This window comes from Nilaparvata lugens, chromosome 3, assembly GCF_014356525.2.
Source record: "Nilaparvata lugens isolate BPH chromosome 3, ASM1435652v1, whole genome shotgun sequence".
Taxonomy (NCBI): domain Eukaryota; kingdom Metazoa; phylum Arthropoda; class Insecta; order Hemiptera; family Delphacidae; genus Nilaparvata; species Nilaparvata lugens.
In genome coordinates, this window is record NC_052506.1 from 67,383,297 (window position 1) to 67,406,220 (window position 22,924).

The 22,924-nt window shown below is 34.9% G+C and overlaps 1 protein-coding gene across 2 annotated transcripts in view; it reads right to left on the reverse strand.

Moving 5' to 3' along the window:
• LOC120348828 (cysteine-rich motor neuron 1 protein-like) overlaps positions 1-22,924 on the reverse strand; it is a 403,315-nt gene that overhangs the window by 4,350 nt on the left and 376,041 nt on the right. For both annotated transcript variants that reach the window (XM_039424386.1, XM_039424385.1), the window contains one exon: positions 4,285-4,521. In XM_039424386.1, coding sequence (XP_039280320.1) covers positions 4,285-4,521 — 237 coding nt within the window. The remainder of the gene's footprint in view (positions 1-4,284; positions 4,522-22,924) is intronic.

Sequence of the window (22,924 nt, forward strand, 5' to 3'; positions counted from 1 at the left end):
GCCATTAGTTTCCAAGGAAAAAGACTCATGCCAGTTGATAGAGCTTATAGATAGCTATCCATGGTATAAATTTGAAGAGAATCGATAGAGCCGTTTTCTAGAAAACCGTGAAAAACATGTTTTTTTAGTAATTATCCGCCATTTTTCTCAAGAATATTACGGAGCTCCTGCAATTTTCCCAGAAATGAAACTCATGTCAGTTGATAGGGCTTATAAGTAGCTATCCATGGTATAAATTTGAAGAGAATCGTTAGAGCCGTTTTTGAGAAAACCGTGAAAAACATGGTTTTTTAGTAATTATTCGCCATTTTTTCCGCCATCTTGAATTGAATTTATTATTGTCGGGTCCTCATGGTATAAGGACCTTAAGTTTAACATTTGAAGTCAATCGGTTAATTAGGAATGGAGTTATCGTGTTCACAGACATACACACACACAGACCAACACCCAAAAATCATGTTTTTGGACTCAGGAGACCTTGAAACGTATAGAAAACTTGAAATTGGGGTACCTTAATTTTTTTGGAAAGCAATACTTTCCTTACCTATGGTAGTAGGGCAAGGAAAGTAAAAAAAGGTTGATATATGGTACTGCAATTATTCATGTTACTCACATACAAAGACATATTATTGCGTAGTAAAACAAGGATAGACGTAAATAAATACAGAATATGGTTGGACACCTTATTGTGGTACTGTCATATCACAAGACTTCCCGACCTTTCACAAAAAAAGTGATTCAAGTTATTCACTTGATCATGGAAGGAATATAATTTTATTCAATTGAATTACCCCCCCCCCCCAAATAACCTATGAGAATAATATAATACAAATACATACGAAAATAATAATAAATTAATTAATATAAGTGTTGGGTATTTTAAGCATTTAATTATTTGAAATTGATCAAAATGTTAAGAGATATCTTGTTGTGGTAAATAGAACAAATGATGAAATTCGGAAAACTCTAGAATGAAAATGAATAAGTAAGAAGTTATTAGGCAGAAGCTCCAAGATTTTGAAGAAGATGGAGCGAAGAAAAAGTTTTTCATTTTTTCTGAAAGTAGAACGTTGATGGGCAAATACAACAAATAACCAAATTAATAATTATCTCACTCAAAGTCTTCCATTCCAGCTAATACGTAATATAATATCAACATAGAAAGAAACCAGAAACTGAAACCGAAGCCCCACCCAAAAACCAAACCCCAAACTATTTCTATTCAAAATTTACTAAATGAACATAAATAGAAACCAAATCTAAAACTATTCTCACACAACAGTCAAAATGTAAATTGTATGTTACATTTTTGGAAAAACTATTTATTTTGCAAAACGGATATTGATATAGGCTAAACCGTATCTTCATATTCAAGGCACACCATACAATCATATTCCATATATGATTTATTCCATTGCAAGTTATACTGCGATCAAGATCAAAATGTAGACTATATGTCTCATTCTTGTACTAAAGTAAGATAAGTTATTCACTCTCAAAAACAAAAAGTAAACAGATTCTATAATATATCCTCATGTATCAAGACTCCCCAAGAATATCATATTTATGCAATAATTAATCACCAAGTTACATGATTTTATCCAATTAATATATACACAAATATGCTGTTACCGTATTATTGATTTATAGGTGAGAAGCATGGAACAGATAATGTTTGGAACAGCTAATTTTAGTTCAGCAATACCATTTTCGATAGTGTTCGTGGTTCCTGCATTGTGATTGGTTGAGAATCTGTATCGTAAATTAAAACCATTGCATAAAGTGAACATTATAGTGAAAAAAAAAACAATTTTTCGCCCCACTTGGATGTAATGAGCTGGTTTTCGTGCGTCATATGGAGGCCGAAAATGATTGTTTTCTGACCAGGCCGGTAAAAGTTTTACGGCCCTAGGGCTGTAAAATAACCTTGAAGTCAGCTGATTCTGATTTGATGTGAACGTGTTTACAAAATGGTTTATGAAACAGAATCAGTTGCTTCTAGAATTGAATAAGTATTCTGCAATAAGATACTATCATTTTATTTGGATGAATAAAATACAGATAATATATATATTATAAACTATTCAAATTCGATTTTCAGAGTAGGATAGAACTTCTAACCTAAACTTGTGTTTATTATTCAAGAATCAAAACATTTATAATAATATCATCTTATTGTCATTTGGAAGAATAAAAAGTATAAACTCAACCTCTTACATAATTAAACATAATATTTTAGGTTATTTAGACAAATCAGAATAAAAAAATAAAAATACTTGGACAATTTTCTGATATTCAGATTACCTCAGATTTGCTAGAGCTATGCTCTTCCTGTTTTGCTTTCGGAAGTGCCTAATGAACAATTATTCTCATATTTATATTTAGGGTTGAAAATGTACGTTTTCCGGCTCGTGATCGCGGTTTTCAAGTTCGAGACGAAGTCGAGAACTTGAAGCGTTCGAGAGCCGGAAAAACATTTTTGCCCGTGTTGCGAATGCTATTTTTCGCCACACCAAAAAAAAAAAAAACTTCCCAATATTTATAAGAAATTGAAAAATTAAAAAAATTCAAACAGCCTATTTTGATAGTTTGAATCTTGGTTATGACAACTTTTACTGTCAATTAATTTCAATATTACTAATTAATAATTTACAATAGTGACCATATTTTTATACTATTAATATTTCGAATAATTGTTTGAATTTTTATAGCTCGCGCTTTGCGCCCGGTGCAATATCTCATGGATAGATGGATGAATAGAATTTTCATTACTATTTTGAAATAATGTGATGAAAAAATTAATATAATTGCATATTTCACAGTTTTGTCTTAAAATATATCTAAAAAATTGATTGAAATTTAAATTATGGTAACTAATATAAAAAATAGCTAATAAGAGTCGAAATTCATCGACAAAAAAAAATGTCATTGACCGAGATTCAAACCTAGATCGTGTTTGTTATTCACTGAGCTTTGAGTTCTGTTGTATTACGCCTTTATGCTCTTGGCTATTGCGTATTGTTGAGCGTAGAGGCCTGACTGATAACTCTTAGCATACACGTAATACTGTAAACTAGACTTCTAAAAAAGTTTACTTCACTCCTAAAAAGCGTACAACCTTTGACCACGGAATAAGCATAAAGTGTTTCTTTCCTCTGTGCTTTGACTATAGAAAGAAGGTTGTTCTTTCTATAGAAGAAGGTTCTTTCTATAGTCAAAGGTACAACAGACTTTGGCTCATGACTTATATTATTAAAATTTATATTATTATCTGTTTCACAATAAAATTTTCACTCTGAATTAAGTCAGGTAACGTATGTAGGCTACTATAATATAGTGTATAGCGGCATATTAATTTGAAGCCGGTTTGCCGGCATTTTCACAACAAAATATTGCTCTGAAATCATAGAGAAAACATTCGAAGATTCAATCTTGAGTGGGCCTAATGTTTTCTCTATATGGTTCAATATTAAAGAAAAATTATCTAAAAGTTTTAATAATGAATTACGGAAAAATTACTAGGAATTTTCTAGTCAAGGCTGAGTTTCACCAGTAGGCTTACCTTAAACATCAGATCTCTGCTGTATTTTCTTGTTATTATAGTTGATTGTATTGCATTAAGAAGTGGAATTCAATAATAAAAAAGAAACAATTATTACTCTACCTCACTTTTAAATATTGATACAATTATTGTACTTTGATTTCAAATTCGATTCTTCACTTTTAAATACTTGCGATATGTACCTTTCTGACAATGGACAATGCAGCCATTGTATTCATTGTTTGATATCAAAAACACAATAATAAATATTAAATTATTAAACAGTAATTTATAAAATATATTATAGACATAATACCGCGATTCACGATACATAATTATATAGATTATTACAGTCGTTATGAGATTATCTCTCTATGATTTTTGTGAGATCGGATACGATCAGCTGTTATTCAAGGTCATTTTACAGCCCTAGGGCCGTAAAGTTTTACCGGCCTGGTCGGAAAACAATCACTTTCGGCCTCCATATGACGCACGTAAACCAGCTCATTACATCCAAGTGTGGCAAAAAATAACGTTCTCACCATGGGCAAAAATGTTTTTCCGGCTCTCAATCTTTTCTAGTCCTCGGCCTACGGCCTCGGACTTGAAACCCGATTTCGAGCCGGAGAAGTCTCATTTTCGGCCCTAGGTACGAAATATACTATTTTTCAATAAGAGTTGATTGATTTGAAGTTTTATAAAGAAAAACTCAACTAAATTATTACGTATCATGGAATGCTTACCAGGCGGTTCTACACACTCGTAGACATCGCAGCAGTTGGAGGGCTCGCCGGAGGCGGGTCGCTGGAGGCGGTGTGTGGCGGGGGGTGTGCATCGCGGGGGCGGCAGACAGCGGGCACTGCTGCACACGCAGCCCCCCGAGCTGGGGTTGTCCGGGTCCGGAATCGAGTCCGGCGGACATGCCGACGCTATCACGTCCTGCTCGCACTCTGTGTCCGTGCAGTTCTCCGCCAGCCCCTCTGTTCACACAAACAAACAACCTAATTTATCAATTTATAAGAGAAATGCGAATTTTATACAAGAAATGTTTTGAATTCTACAAAAGAACTGAATAATTAAAAAATAAATAATTAAGAGAATTATTTTATTATGAATTTTTGGTTCTTGAACAAAACAGAATAATAAAAGTGTCAAAAAAGTGTTAGTTGTCATGAAATGATAGAAGGGAGTTCTTTACAATACTACAAAATAGTGATAAAGTTATAAATAATGACAGGATGAATTAGTCACCGTAATGATGTTTCTGTAATCATATATGATTTCAACAATGAAAGTTGGCTACACTTATTATACATTTATCTTATTAATGAAAAATTATTGTAAAGTGTTCTTCACAAAGAGGATACTACATAGAATTATAATTTCTGTAAGCAGGGGTGCCGACATGGGGGGATAGTCCTGGAAGTAAAATCTAAGTATTTATATTACGCGAAATGACAATGATTCACTCAATCATTCACAATAAAAAGAGCTGAAGGACCAAATGAGAAGTTGAAATTCTTGAAAGGGTTCAGAATCAAATCTTGGGGTGGTCCCAATAGTCCAGTCAACAAAAGACTATAGAAGGAAAAGTTTGGAACACAATTTTGAACCCCACAGCTCTTTTAAGGATAGTTGGATGAATAACATATCAAAAGTCCTCACCCCTACCCTCTGTGCTAATGGGGTGGGGGTGGTTTGAAAGTACCATTTTCTCATTTTTCACATTCATCTCATACATGAAATGAAATATAATTTAATGCTCTACAAGCTCGTAATTAGCACATTCTTGTCGCATCAATTGTTGAGAAGTTGTAAGACTTGAAAGAGCGAAAAATGGGAGAAAAGCTGGTTGTTCGAAAATGCACCACTTTAGAACATAAATATCTCGACGAGTATCGGATTTATTGAAAACCTCTAACAAACAAAACTTGTAGGAAATTTGTTAAGCTTCATTTTGATTTCGTTGAATATGTCAATATAACGCATTGCTTCTAAGATATAAGCATGTAAGTAATAAGTGGAAAATGCACCTTTCAAAACTACCTCATCCCTTCAGCACATGATGTAGGGGTTGGGATTTTTGATATGCTCACCTCCAAACTAGTCTCAACAAAGCTGCAAAGTCGAAAATTGTATTCCAAACATTCCCCATCAAATTTCATTGTCAACTAATGTATTGTTGCTGAACAGAAAATTTCACTCTCGACACTAAAACTGCTGCAACACTGGTAGGAAAATGCGTATGATAGTGTGAATATACATCAAATTGAAGATTTGATTGTATAAAAAAATAGTATAAAAAGTATATGAGAATTATATATTAAAATTATATAAAATTGTATAAAAAAATTATATAAAAAGTATATAAGAATTATATATTAAAATTATATAAAATTGTATAAAAAAATTGTTCAAAAATTATAAGGCCGAAAAGATCAAACAATTGGAGGCAGAAGTGTTTTTCCAAAAAAATGTCCCACCTTCAAGAGTGGATATCTCAGGAGGACAAAACTTGTTGGTAATGTTGTAAGCTTCAATTTTGCACAGAATAAAAATGTTCATAAGATGCATAGTTGCCGAAATATATGCAAAAATGAGAAAATGGTACTTTCAAACCACCTACACCCCATTAGCACAGTGGGTAGGGTTGAGGACTTTAGATAATATGTTATTCCTCTAACTATCCTTGAAAGAGCTGTGGGGTTGAAAATTGTGTTCCGAACTTTTCCCTCTATACCTTTATTTGAGCATTCGTTGCCACAATCTCACATTACTACTGACGATATTTTTTTCTATCATGACCGTGGCTGGGGGGAACGAATTCAATGAATATAGTATTTATTCAATAATAATAATTCATTTGTTTCACTGCAAGTTTCCAAACATATTTTGTTGTGATCATATTTGATTCCACAACAGAAGTGCAGTTCTTGGCCGGTGTTCTATAGATAAAAAAATATAAATCAGTGTTTTTTGAAATTCGTTTCTTGCTGAAGTGACCGTGGCTGGGGGGAACGAATTCAATGAATATAGTATTTATTCAATAATAATAATTCATTTGTTTCACTGCAAGTTTCCAAACATATTTTGTTGTGATCATATTTGATTCAACAACAGAAGTGCAGTTCTTGGCCGGTGTCTATAGATAAAAAAATATAAATCAGTGTTTTTTAAAATTCGTTTCTTGCTGAAGTGAATAATTAATCGCAGTTAGTTATTGAGTACAAAATTGAAGTAGGCATTCTCATTTCCATAATATATTCATCTCCTTAATTTTCAGCTCAAATGTCCTATAGGGTAAAAAACTGATTATCAAATTAAGAGCTCAAATAATAAACAGTTACAATGAATTTTGAAAAGTTGACACAAAAATTACCAGAGAACTCCCCTGTAACATATATATCATTGTAACATAAAAAGTACAATGAGAACAGTTTTTTATGTTCGCTCAGTGATAACAGTTCAAAGCTAATGAATACATTCCAAGTTCAATGTGGAAATTTAGTTCAAAAGGCTAAACATCCGTATTCCTACTAATTGAATGACATTTCGATGTGAATCCGAGTGACCAGTCAAAATCTGACAAATGCATTCATTAGTAATGTTGCATTAACTATTCGATGAAATTCATTCCACCGAAAAGCTTCATCGCAATGAATAACACATCACAGCTAAATTATAATTAATTGCGGAAACAAAATGGCGAGATATTCAATTATGATAGGGCCACTTCACATGGATGTCGGTTGAACCAGAATTCCTAAATTATTTGAAACGTGAATGGAGGAGCCGGTCTGTAACGGCGACCAAATGAGGAGCATTTCCCAGCAGCAACAAAAAGGAAGAAGAGGATGTGTGGGGGTGTGAGAGGGGAGGGGTTTGGGAACAGGGCAACAGGTGCTTAATAAATGATGCTGATCCTGGATTACTGAGCAAATTATGGCTCGGCCCACGCGAAAAACAAAATATGACACATAATTCTGGCAGCCGGCGGCTTAGCCTGGCAGGCAGATCACTCAGCGACAGCAAGGCAAACAAATCACCGACCAGTTAGTTGTCATCGAAATTTCAATCTTTTCAATAGAACATTGATGAATATGGATTGATTATTCATTTATTACACTGTGTATAAATATTTAACTTGAGAAACGGTTCATGCCCAAAACTGTTCCATTAATACTATTTTTATCAAGTTTTGTTCCAACTTTGAATTTATCAACATATATTATCCAATGATTTACTTATCATTGTTTATTTATTGGGCTATTATTATCATATTAATTGTTATAAATGATTCTCATATTCAATTTTAATCAACAAAAAATTAAAATTAAGTATGAAAATAGATTTAATTTTCAAAGTACAAGAAGGTCTGTCTTACACCTGTCAACTGTTGGTTATTATTCTAGAATACAATTCTAAACCCAATATCTATAATTCTCCTCGTCGTACAAATAATTTAATTTATAATAGACAATTATTACAATATTCAGTCTATTACTGAAGGTTCATGCTCCCATACCATTTCATTGTAACCCGAAACATTAATGAAGGATTCCTTCAACCGTGGTAGTTGGTAGGGTATTCAATAATTTATATTTATATTCATAATTTGAAAACATACAATATTATCTCCAACTTTGGAATATATTTAGAACCAAAAACTCAACCTTATCACTAGCTTCACAGAGGAAAATCATGGTTTCACAGATTGCATGAGTAAATAAAAATATGACAATGGTATTTTTTACTTTCTAAATTCCAAAACATTCATTCTCTCTTTGCTTAAACTTCATCAATCACTCGTTAGATATAATGAAATTATCAAAATAATGAAGATAGATCGCCGCACAAATCATCAAATAGGGAGTCTATCCATAAAATGCAATAATGTATTTAGTTTTTTTGTATTTATTGAATAATAAAAAAAAATACTATCGAGGTCTAGTAAGCTATTATCTCATCCAAATCCGTGAAGCTGTTAATTATTCATAGTATACTACAACAATTCAACGAAGGAATTCGAGCTAACAATTTGGATTATAGGGATAAGAGTCGCTCAAAACATTATTCCAGCATGAAACAGGTGAAGAGGTTTGCAATGAATCACCAGCTTCGGAATTGCCTATCTTCGTCACTTCTTTCTATACGTAATCATCGCGCTTTCCTCTTTGCCATGATCATTAAAAATAATAGAAGAGATACGAAGGCACTGGATTAACTTCAAGAGAGAAAAGAAGATTACTAATTACCAGCATTGAATAACAAATTTTACAGTCGTCTTCTCATGGACGTTGAAACTGACGTTTACTTACAATGGCGTAATTTAGAGAAGGCGATGTCTTTAATCAAGCGTACAAGGCTGAGAATTCGCGCGATTGATAGAGCTTTTTGGGTCGAAAGAAAGTCTCAAAGCACAAACTTTCCCATAGACAGACATGTTCGTTATTCGCCTTCCTTTTCCAACGAAACAACTGACGTGCCCTTGGCCCCTTTACCCCCCCCCACACCAACAAAAGGACAGTTTAATTATATTTGTGAGCTCCGTATCGGAATTGATTTTCAGTGAGTTGTCCTGCCAGACCGTCTAAACGTTATAATTACTTACTACTTCTGAAAGAAAGTTAGCAGCTTTCTTGAGGAGGAAGGAGAAAAAGAAGAGGAAATAGTAGAAGAAGAAAGCAGAGACACCTCTCCAGAGCCGAGCTTTGCGACAAAATAATGCCCGTGTCATGAAATTTACTCAGGACTACTCTTCAAAACTTCAAAATCAAAGCCGTCCTCTGTAAAGTCTGTCCAATCTTCTTCTTATTCGTTTACTTGTGAAATGGAAAAGTAGGTGCACGTCAGAAGTCGGCAGATCCCTCCTCGTGGGAATAGCCAAAGAGTTAAAAGCTATTAAAACTCATCGAATCTTCTCATCTGTTGAAGACTGAGAAGAAACACCCAGACAGAACGAGAGATAAATCAAAGGATCCCTGATTCAACTCTGAAACTTATCAATGTAATCCTTCTTTGAATTCGGTTTTGAAACATAGGATTCAGGTTGTGAACTACAGCTCAATAGTATTAACGTCTCCGTAGACTCTTCATTTTTGATAGTTAGAATGTATAATTTGGGGTTTAAAATATTATGACAAGAAATTAATTTAGAAAACTTTAACTCTAAAAATACTAACAATCATTTTGAAAAAGATCAGTTTTCTTATGAATTCATAATAAATTATTCATTTATCAATCTCATTCAATGCCAAAAATACGTAGAGGAAGAAAAAATTCAAATATTGAAATGAATTGACTTGATACTTTGACTTAAAGATAAAATTGACATCAGCATCAAATTGACTTTATATCCTCATGCTTATATTATAATATCAAGAATTGAAAATCCTGTACAGTATTATGGTAATACTGTATGTTAATAAAAAGAATAAATCACAAAATGTAGCTCCATTTACAAATTTCCTCTCATGCATAGCAAGCTTTCCCGTTTTCCTACGTTGCAGTTCATCTTCAGTAACAGAGAAATCCACCTTAAACTGTCAGCATTAGTTGGATGTAAAGCTTAGATGTTTATTATAAGAATGCTGACGAGTTCAAAGTGAATCTGACTATAGCAAACATCAGCTTCAAAACAAGCCAACATGAATTTTTTCAAGGTTCACAAAATCAATAGCAAAGTAAATACTGGCATCGATAACCTCTGCATTGAAGTGCTCCAACTAAACAATACCAACCGACCTGGCAGTGACTCCGGTTTGAATAAGCGATTGATACGACCGACCACAAACGGAAATCGAATCTGTTTCAATGTTAATCTTTCTAGCAAACAAAACGCGTTCTGGTATCGGCGCGCTGAGGAATCGCTCTATTTCGTTGGTTGTTTTCACGTGATGCATATTTTTTCGCTCGACGCAGATTCAATATCGCTTGCTACACAAGCAACAGTAGATAAGAGAATTCAGTCGTAGTAGTAAAAGGCTAGTGGTAGTAGTAGCACAAGTAGGAGTACAGGAGGCGTCTCTCCGTTAATTTGGCTTGATTGCTTGCTAGCAGCGAATACGAATTTATTCAGCCAATTCTCATCTAAAATCTATTGCACCCCTGTTCCTCCCCTCCTCCCATCAACAATGCGAAAGCTCTTCGTGACCTAATTTCCTGCCTCACCTCAGCACCGACTGTTAATAGATTCCCCTCGCACTCTGAAAGCTCACTCTCTTTATCTCTCTCACTCTCTGTCACACACTCATTCTCTCTTTCTCACTTCCTCTCTCATCTGCCTCACCTGAACAACCCTCTCACCCTCTCATCCACACTCACCAACCGTTTTCAGTAGCTAGACGCGCTTTCCAATTCATTTACGCGACGAGGCTGGATGGAAAATCGCAAACTACTTTCACCTCCACCGACTCCTGGGAAATTCCGCGAGAAATCTTACTTTCAACCGGCCACAACTAATCGAGCTCCTATGACTCGTAGATCTGTCTCCTTGTCTCGTGGTTTTCAACGCCTCTGGAATCCAGACAGGGTTCAATTGTATCCGAGCTTTGCAAACCAACCGAGACGTTTATTCCTAAGCTTGCAGTGGGAATCGTAATGTGAAGGCTGATGACTATTACTGTATGACGATTTGCATTGTATTATTAATTTAATTAATAGCCTTCATTGGAGCTGATCGTATTATAACAAATTATATCCCTTGTTCAGCTCCCGGAGATAAGCCTATTTTCATAGTTCGATTTCGACCAAATTCAAATGGCGACCCGGGAAATTGAGTTTCATCGAAAATTTGAAGTTTTCCTAAATACGAAAAATTTTCAGCCAAAACTATGAGTTCGCTGTGAAAACTGAACACCAAATATGTTGCATACTACACTGGAGGCTACGGGAAAACTCCAGACTTTCCAAATTATGCCCCCCGGCACCCCTGTGCTCCCACAAATATTTGAGACACATTTAAATTTCAACCCCACAAAAAATTTATTCCAAGCTTTTTTGTTCAGCTCGTCAAGATAAGTGTAATGCCATAGCTAAATTTCAACCAAATTCAAATGGCAACCCAGGAAAGGGAGTTTTAATCGAAAGCTTTGTGTGTGTGTGTGTGTGTGTGTGTGTGTGTGTGTGTGTGTGTGTGTGTGTGTGTGTGTGTGTGTGTGTGTGTGTGTGTGTGTGTCTGTGTGGTTGAGAGATCTTTGGCAGTGTTCCAAAGGCTGGCTTCACACTGTTGATTTTCACGTCGGCCGATAGTTGGAACATGTACTTTTCCAATGTAATTCTTCAGACTGATAACGGCGATAAAAAATTCTTGCCAGAAAATAGAACCTGTCCTATTTTCAGAGGAGAGCAATAGTAATGGCGCATATACTTCTGCATACAACCGTTCACACTGGTAGAGTATAGTCACCGGAGCCCATTCTTCACAACTTTAGGAGAGTCACTGGCCTTTGTTTGCCTGCTTTTTGTTTCCCTAAATCAAACAACTTAAACCGTCAAAGTTCAAAACTTTAACCGTCAAAATATTTCTTATGAAATATTTTAATAATCTACTCGACTCACTGAGTTCATAGAAGTTTGAGTTTTGTTTCTACGACCAAAAATAATATTTTTTGTGAAAAAAGTTAAAAGCTGCTCTTTCCAAGAATCAACAATGTGAAGACCCAAAGCGATTTCTCTTATTCAACCGTTTTTAGCAAAACATTCCGGTTCATTGCGGACGACTACTCTACCTAATCTTCACTACCTAACCTAACTGTTCTAACTACCTGTACCCTACCTGACATACCCTACCTATATACCTACCCCCAACACCCCTAACCTAATTAACCTGCCCTCCCTCGTACAGTAGTAAAAGGCAATTGTGCAGGCGAAGCCCGCCTCCCAGCCGGAGCGCGAAGCGCGGAGGCTGCTACCCAACACTATACCGTCACAAAAAGCGATTGGGCGGGCGAAGCCCGCTCCCAGCCGGAGCGCCAAGCGCGGAGGCTTTTAACCAACCAAACCAACCCTGCCGAGCGCGAAACGCGAGTTTTATTGAATTCCAATAGGTCTCATATTTAGTATTACGGCTGAATGGTATTACTGATTTATAAAAAGATGTATAGCTCAACTAAAGAAAGAGCCCCTAACCATGAATAACTCTTATACTCTACTCGTATTCGAGTAATGAAGAATCACTTTTATGAACTATTATGATAGTTAAAAAAGCTATTTTTGATTACTTATTACTTTCCTTGCCCTATTATCATAAGTAAGGAAAGTATTGCTTTCCGAAAAAAATTAAGGTAACCCAATTTCTAAATTTCTATACGTTTCAAGGTCCCCTTAGTCCAAAAAAGTGGTTTTTGGGTATTGGTCTGTTTGTGTGTGTGTGTGTGTGTGTGTGGTGTGTGTGTGTGTGTGTGTGTGTGTGTGTGTGTGTGTGTGTGTATATGAGTGTATGTGCGTCTGTGTACACGATATCTCATCTCCCAATCAACGGAATGACTTGAAATTTGGAACTTAAGGTCCTTACACTATGAGGATCCGACACGAACAATTTCGATCAAATGCAATTCAAGATGGCGGCTAAAATGGCGAAAATGTTGTCAAAAACGGGGTTTTTCGCGATTTTCTCGAAAACGGCTCCAAGGATTTTGATCAAATTCATACCTAAAAATTCATTGATAAGTTCTATCGACTGCCATATCTGTAAAAATTTCAGGAGCACCGCCCCATCTATGCAAAGTTTGATTTTAGATTTCCAATTATCAGTCTTCAGATACAATTTAAACTAAAAAATTTAAGTAGAAAAGATTCAGCATGAAAATGTCTACAATTTATGTTCAGTAACATTTTCACCTAAAATTGAAAATAAGTTCGAAATGCGAGAAAATAAGATAATTCAATTGCAAACTGTTGGCAACTGTTGATTCTATTAAATCATTCACTATGAAGAGATAGCAGACTTCGTGTGTCTGCAGCGCTATTGTCCTGTCACCAGCTGTCTCAGATCTTAGAATAGTAGATTTGATATGCACGGGAACACTAGCGTCAGTTGATCAATTTTCATAACGGCAAGGAAAGTTGTGTGAGTGCGCCACACCAGATTTTTTCTTTTCAGCTGCTGCAAAACAGAATGATCAATAACTAATATCCTACGATTTAGTGCATTTGATACGAAAACCTGGATTTTCTAAACATCCTTATCACAGGCTTCTGGAAGCTAGAGTATGCTACAAAAGAAAATTTCTATATGAAATCATTTGAGTTCAATTATCCCATATAATAATTATTTGAGAGTCACTTGAGTAAAAAGGATTGATTTATGTATTTTTGCATCTCAAATGCATTCTATAATAATTTTTTTGAGTTTTTATAAAATACAAGAAAACAGATCACTGTTCCAGAGTGAATGAGAATTGGGGTGGAAAAGGATCAGAAGAGAGTGCAGCGAAGGAGTTCAAGAGTGGGAATTGCGTGATTTGGCACGACAATATTATAGAGTAGAAGAGAGTGAGTGGAAATATGTCAGTGGCCCGAATGATAGCTGCAGGATAGAGGAAAGAAATGGAAGTTGGTTCTTATGATGTGTCTTCGTCCAGACGTATCGCGTTGATTCGAATCAACTGGAAGAGGTCTTTTGTTCGTAATAGAATCGGCGATGATTTCTCCGAGACGGAATAAAGCGCTCCTAAATTGATAGAAATATATAAAAAATGACCGAGCAAGGATTTTGAAAAGGATGATTTAAGGGCCCGATAAAAAGGCAACGGAAGGATGTGTCGTCCTGCGCCTTTACTAGGATTCCTGAAAGGATCTTTCGTCCTGCTGGAGAAAAGGCTTTACGCACAGATGGTGGTGAAGGGAGAGGTCCAAGTGTGGTATCATCCCCTTCACCTTTGTGCAAAAATCGCTCCACCTGTTCCCCTCCCTCTCCGCCCTCTACGACCGACCTTCTTTCCCTGATGTTTCTTTTGAAAAATGGTGTCTACAGATATTGTCCACACGCGTGTTTACACACTGGGCGCGACCTGCTGTAGACAGTCCTATTGACAATGGCACAGACACTCAGGAAGCATCGGCTTAGCCAGCACTGTTTGCTTACTTCTTTTATTACTATCAACTGATAAATAAATCACTTCTCAAACATCTTCTCACCTGGTTTTAGTGCGTAGACTGTACGTAGTTTTGGAAGTATTTTGCAATTCCTATGGTCAAGTTTCCATCAATTGAAATTATAAGAGTTCAGAATACTCCAAAATTTGTTCAAATCTAGTTCTCTACTAGTAAACCATTATTAGATCAGTAGTGAATTATTTGGTTATTTGCCACAACTTTCATATTCTTATTTGTTGATTTATTGTATTAATATTGTCGTGTACTTTTCAAATAAATGATGAAAAATTAAGGATACTATTAATGAATTCAGATATATTGATTGGAATGATTGGTGGAAGTTAAATGGGAACGCTATTCAGACTATAGCGGTTAATCTTCACAGAAATAATGATATATCATCTACAGTTACCATAATATCAATGAGAAACACGTTAAAAATTCCCAAAATAGAAAATTCCAATTTTGAAACACAAAAGTAAGATGGACTTATGACGTTTAACCTGTAGAACATAGGGCAAATAATGAACAAATTCAGAAATTTGAGAAATACGATTTAAGTTATGTTGAATATCATTGCAGTTATACTTTTCGAACCCGACTTTGCTTTTTGGTCCAACCACTACAAAATGTGGACAACAGATTAACACAATAATACACTCTTGAATAATACCTCATTTTATAGTAAATTTTATTCAACAGTATATAATGTGTACATCAACCTGTGTGAAAAATTGAAAGTCACACTCCAAAAGTAATTAAAACTCCGCAACATTCTCCGACCTTCATCACTCGAATTCAAGATACGTTCCACCCATAATTGAATTCTGATTAGAAACAAATTACTTTGCAGAAGATGTAACACCGAAATTTGAAGATTGTATTTGTAAGACTGCTCTACGCTAATTAGTTTCCAATAAAACGCGAATTGTTATTCAAGTTTGGGGGCGTCAAACCCGCTTCAAACTCACTTTGAGCTGTCAACATTGTTTGAATGTGAGTTACTGTTGTTGATTGATAAGGAAAGCTGACAGTTTAAAGTGAATCTCACTACAGCAAATTAGATATGACAGCAGCTAACAAGCTGCGTTTGTTTGCAAAGAGTGTTTTCGTTTCATTCGACTGTGAAACAGGAATGAGTTTAATTTGAAATTGATTCGTGAAACGGGCTTGAGTTGTGTTGAGAAAGAGCTGATACCAAGATTGAAGCGATGTTCAATCGAGGACTTGTAGGAGACGTAGGAACTGGTGACGTAGAAGTGCGAGTTGTAGTTGTGAGAGCTGCTGATGTCTAGAATCAAATTGAAAACCGTTCAGACACATCCTTTTACAAAAGTTTTCCATCCGCAGCGATATGATGGAAGACATTATCAATTCTCTAATTATATCGTCTAATGAATCACAAATTAATCACCGGTTGGTTGGTGTAACATTTCATTGCAAATGTATCTATTTCAAAACATTCATTTTCGAAAAATGTGGATAACTTGTATTTTTGCTTTGCATTAGTATGTATTGTTGACTGGCTTTTGGAGTTGCATTCACATTACGTGTTACGTTTGCCCTAGCAACCACTTCTATCATATTTAACCAGATGGTTTCTTAAACGGTACTGAAAAATTATAATAATTGTTCATAGAATTTAGAAGTCTAACAACTTATTGAAGCAAAATCACTCCTTAATTATTTCTTAATACTAGGATCTGGAATTATTTATTTGAACAACAAATTTAGTGTTATATCAGACAAGAAGACACGATCAATGCAACAGTCTGCTCGTGGAACACCCCTCTCCAACCAAACTCATCTCTGTTAGTGCAATTTCAACTTTATCTGAGAGATAAACTAGAACTACGTCATACAACCTCAACCGCAAGTACACTTCAACTGAAAATTAGTTAGAAGTTTGACTAGAAGACACTGATTTTGTGTCAATTCCACAGCAGTCAAGTATTTGGAATAAAGTGGAATTGACAATGAAATAAGAGTTTTTGAATTATGTGAAAGTTCCACAGTATCAATATGTATAGAACAAATTTTATTAAAAGATTGATATTGGAAATGTTAATTCCACAAAAATGCCAATAATCTCCGTAATTACATGAGAATAGAAAAAAATAAAAGAGTGTTGGAGAAGACCAATAAAGCATATCGTGATAGCATATGAGAAAAATAATCAGATATAATACTTTTAATAGTCCATGTTATCGCTTGATCAACTTCTTCCTCCAAAATTAGGCCCAAATCAGAATCCAATCAAATGCAATCCCAAGACGAAAGAATGGATTACTATTGATTGCGAATACTAATGAGATGTAGGCCTGCTAACGGGGGATAATCCAGCTAATGACATGATGACGAGAGTGATCCATATCAGCACATGAATTCACCAAACTTTGCTACACACGTGTATACGTCGCTACACTCGTGTTGTCATTAATAGGGTATTACCATAGCCACCTCTAACACAGAGGTAATACATGGTATTACCCATCACTCCCCACCTTTCAATCCCACACATATTTATTCTCTCTTTGATTCTTTCTCTTCACTTTTCATTTGTTATAGCTTTTATACTGACTTCCTTTTGTTTTTGTTTCACCTAAATTGATAATTAGAGTCTATTCTCTCTGATTATTTCTCTTCACTTTTCATTTGTTATCTCTTTCACTATCTACCTTTTGTTTTTATTTCACCTGAATTGATAAGTCTTGAGAATCAAATATCCTGCCAAGAAAAAAATAATAAATCAATAAACGTCTCTTCTCATATTACATGAAATATTCTTTCAAAAAATTACAAATTATATGATCAATATGATGCTATAACATCTTTCCTACCTATTTAGATACAACACATACCATCAGTATTACATTATCAACATCATGAGATTAGAATCATATTCATCTTCATATCGTTGAATTATACAGCTCTTCAATTGGAGAATGCATTACTTATTCAAAAATTAATAACTGGAAGTTTCATGAATGATTATACTCGTACCAGGGTACCAATAAGCGCATACTTATAAATTTTATTCTTCATGACTATCACAGTCTAATCTAATCTGATCTATTTACCTTCTCACGGTATCCATCTTCCTCTTCTCTCACTCCACATCACTCTATATCTCTCCCCGTTTATCTCTCTCTGGACACCTTCTCACGCCTTTCTTTATAATACTCTTATATAATACTTGCCGTTCGTATATACTCTCACTGCTCACCTCTTTGTTCCTCTCGCTCCACTTCTGTCTCACCACCAGAATGCAGACGCGTGTGTCATGCCTGGTAATCACTTGAACCCCAGGAACGCACCACAGGTTGGTTGGCACTGGCACACTCAAAATCGCATCATTTGAATTCCTGCTGCTCGCTCGACCATCCACATACGTGAATCAGCTGCCACATGTGTCGCATTGCATGCTGTAACAGCTGACATTAAACCCCCCCCCCCCCCGACAACACCAACCCGAACAATTCAATTGCTCCGACTGCTAGTGAGAGATAAGATTGCGATGTTTCATTGAGTCACTTAACCATCGGAGCCTCATTCTTATTCATTCATTCATTCATTGTTCAGATCGCGTGAACTGTTCAGAAAAAGATTCTTCAAAAGAGTAGGTTGATAATTCATCAAGAGTTGAGGTCGTTAGTAATTCTACAACAATATACAAAAGTATTACTCTTAGTAATTAATTTCCGATCTTTGGAAACCTATAAAATTACATATTGTTCATTACATTGATGCATCAAAAGATATTATCACAAAGTATATATTGTTCTATTAGGTAAATATTATCTTATTGACTTATTAGTTTAGAATGAAGTTTGGTTGAGTCAGTAAATATATAGTCAGTACATGACCAATCGTCAAATCAAAAGCAATTTCAAAATATCATGGAGGCGTGTCCACTTCTAGTGGGCTTATAATCTTGATTTGTAAACTGTAGTCGTTTGTTCTTGTCTCACAATTTTTATGTATCATAGATATTATAAAATGCAATGGTGGATTTGATATTAGTCACTCCTGCCATTTCAAACATAATTATAATAGATTTACTACTACATACTACTCCATTGTGCAGTGTGTAATTTTCACTTCAATTGAAAATGTATTTCTTTCTGTCACGTGAATAATTTAAATTATATCAAGGATTCAAATTTCTACGATAAATACACAAGTGAAATTCTTAATTAAAGACAAACGACAGCCAAAATTCGATAATCAACATTGTCAATTACTTTAAAACACCAGGAAACATCTCATCGTTTTCCTGGCCCGAGTAGATTCGGGAATTTGCTCGAATGTTTGTAACGTACAACAGCTTAGTAGGTAACGAGCGTGAGGCTGCGCTCCGAAATGGTGACAGAATGATAAATAATTAATGTGCTTGTAGTGAAGGAACACAGAGAGGTGAGAGAGGGGTAAGTCACGTCGTACGTGAGCTTCAGCCAACGTGACACGTGACGTGTTATACTGTACTACTACTACACACTACTACAGAGTAATATACACTACTACAGAGTACTCCTAACATCATGTCGTGCATTAATAAGCTTCCCGAATACGCCGAGTGTTCAGCAGTCGATCTTGGGACGTGGTACTGTTAAAGTATGAGAAGAGAGGAAGGGGTTTGGGTGAAGATGGAGGAGGGAGGAGGAACGTTGGGGATCTCTCCGGATTGGGAGGATCGAGGAGATGCTCAGCGAGTGGATTGTTCATAGTCAGTGACTGAGCAGAGATCTCGAATTTAATGATGTTTTGAAACAGTAGTGGTGCTAATGTAACAATGATGGGTGACTGTATTTGAATTTATAGCTGAAAGTTCGTCTTGTGCTATTCCAGCTAACAATTTACTTGATTGACTTAGTAAAATTACTAATTAGTAATTACTAAAGTAAAAAATACTAGTAATTTACTAGATTAGTAAAATTACTAATTAAATTTTTCATACATGTTTTAGAAAAGAATATTATGATCACCCCGACACATATTATTATAGTGGGGTATCATAATTAGAACTAAGTTTAGTATTAGCAATTTTGTATGTATAATATAACAATTATTATGTATTTGTCAATAAAGTCCTCTGGTTGCAATTCATTGACAATCAGAGAAATTATTATTATTATTATTATTATTATTATTATTATATTATTATTATTATTGTTAATTTCAATTATAGTAGAGAGACGAGAGCGGGTGGTGGTATATTAGTCTATTACAGAAAAGAGTTGAGCATCAATTCCATACCTCATAGATTTACAGTTAGTGAGTCCATATTATTTGAAATGACAATTAATGAAAAACAATATTTGATTGCCGTATTCTATAGACCACCATCTAATAGTGTATCCCAATTTAACACAGAACTAGAAGAATGGCTAAACAATCAACATATTAAAGATAAAAAAAATCTTGTTATCCTGGGAGATATGAATATTGATATACAGGAGCAAAATATCACTGTACAAGCACAAAACTATCTAAGCATACTGTATACAGTAGGAATACAAACTGGAATAAACGATCCAACCAGGGAAGAACTATATGGTGATCACATAACATCAACATGCATAGATCATATCAATACAAGAATGAGCCCAACTGAAATAGAAACTATAGTCATTAAATCAAAGATAGCAGATCACTACATGGTGGGATTTAACATTCAAAATAATAAAGAAGAGGCAAGAATAGATGAGAAAAAAATAATTTCTGACCGAATAGTAGGAAGTATGATACATAACACAAACTGGAACGACCACTTAACATCAAACAACCCAACAAAAATATATGAGTCTATAGTCAACAAATTCAATAATATTTATGAAAAAGCAACAATAACAGTCAACAGAAAAAGTAATAAACACAAACAACCATGGATTACAGAGATAATAAAAAACCATATCAACTTGAAAGACAAATTATGGAGCAAATTGGAAAGACAACCTAATAATAATGATCTGAAAGACGAATACAGAAGACATAGAAATAAGCTAACCGATATGATAAGGAAAGAGAAAAGAAAATATTATTACAATAAAATAAACAACTACATAGGAGATGCTAAAAAGACATGGAATACTGTTAATGAAATTCTAAATGTAAAGCAAAAATCAATACAGTCAACAATAGTCGGGAACTTTAAAGTCAGAGAAGGAGAAGAACTTGAAAAATTATGTGAAGACTTTAATGAACACGTCAAAAATAAAATAGAAGAAATGAATAAAAACATATCAACAGATATCCTTGATGTATCAATTTCAGAAACTGATGAAAACCATACAACTGAACCATACACAGCAATAGTCAAAACAATAAACATGGATAAATTACAAAGAATAGTAAAAAAACTGAATACAACAGCATCACCGGCATAGACAATATTAAACCAAAACATATAAAAGATCACTTTGAAAACTTGAAAGAAATCCTACTACACTTATACAACACCATAATAAAAACAGGAAAAATTCCATCAAAAATGAAGACAACGATCCTCAAACCTATCTATAAAAATGGACAGAAAAAAGATATACAAAACTATAGACCCATAGGTGCGATCTCCATTATAATGAAAATACTGGAGTTTATTATGCACGAAGACCTACTCAACTATTCAACACAAAACAATCTGCTGAATGAAAACCAATATGGCTTTGTACCCGGCAAATCTACAACACAACTGCTAGGAAAAGTATCATACAAAATAAATAAGAATATAGATAAAAGAGTAGCAACCCTTGCAGTACTACTGGATCTGAGCAAGGCATTTGATACTATCCAGCATGAAATACTGATAGAGAAGTTGAGCAAGATGGGAGTATTGGGAATGGATCTAGAGTTATTGAAGAATTATTTCAGTGACAGAGAAACAATGGTGAAAATTGGAAACAATATTAGTAAACCAAAATCTCAAACATTTGGAGTCATTCAGGGTTCCCCTCTATTACCACTACTCTTCAACTTATATAATATAAGTGATCTTAAAAACTGCAACTTCAAGGGAGAAGTATAAGTTACGGAAGCCTCAGCTGACGTCTTTCACTATCTCTATGGAGACAGCTAAGATTATGATGTTGATTAAATAAACAATCATTCTTTGTCTAAGTTTGAATGAGACGTTTTATTCCTATCTACTTAACTGGTGCCGAAACCAAAATATTATCTAGTATTTTTAGTTGAAGTTAATAGGAATTTTCGGATAGATTTTGAAAATGCCAAGGAGGAAAAAGGAAATTGCATCAAATATTGAAATTACCGGGAAAGAACCACCACTTATGGACGTGAAATGTCTCATGAATTTGATCGGATCAATTCAGGAGTTCCAAGGAGAGGTAAAAGAACTTAGTCTATTCTTGGAGAGAATGGATGCCATCCATTCTCAAATTATTGACAGCAATTTTGATGAATAACAACTACAAACCTGCATTCGTTTTTCTTGTCTAGAATAAGTACATCAATTATGGTTGATTTGGGAGTATCGTTCAGTTCATCTTGGGAGGATGTTAAAAAAGCCCTTAAAGAACGTTATGCAGGTGCAAGGAAATCAGTCTCTGCAATGGCAATGAGAGTGTTGGAATTGAATCGTGATTTGGGAGAGTCAATTGGTAGTTTTGCCAATCGGTTATCGCAATTGGTTAAAGAATTGAAATCGAAAGTTTTAGATTCGTGTAATACTAAAGAGGAAGGGGTATGGAGAAATAAAATCTATGAAGAGTTATCAATGGAAGTTTTGTTAAGAGCAGCTTCGGAGCGAGTATGTACGAGTGTGAAAATTGCAAAACCTCAGTCTTTAGAAGAGACTATTCAAATTGTCAAAGATGAGGAGTCTTATTGGAAAGAAGCTAGTCATAGACACTCAAATTGGAGAGTGGTTGAGAATAAGAGAAGATATTCACTTAATAGTAGAACCTCTCCTGTTTATGGTAACAGATCGAACCAGAAATGGAGAACTGATGTAAAGGGATTGGTTACTAATGGGAAAGGAAATAGAAAGGAAAGAGAAGGGAAATTAGCACGAAACGAGTGTTGGGAGTGTAGGGAAGAAGGGCATTTTGCCAGAGAATGTCCTTACATTTATAGAAAGGAAGTTACCCCAAAAAAGAATTTTGGAAGAAGAGAAGTCAATGCTTTGAGGAGGAAGGAAAATCGCAAAAAAAATTTGGAAGGTAGTTCTGATGGAGAGAGTTTAACTCACTCCTCAGATAGTGAAAATAGCTGTTACCGTTATGAAAGTCAATATCGAGAGAAAAATGAAAAAGACTGGCCTGAATTGAA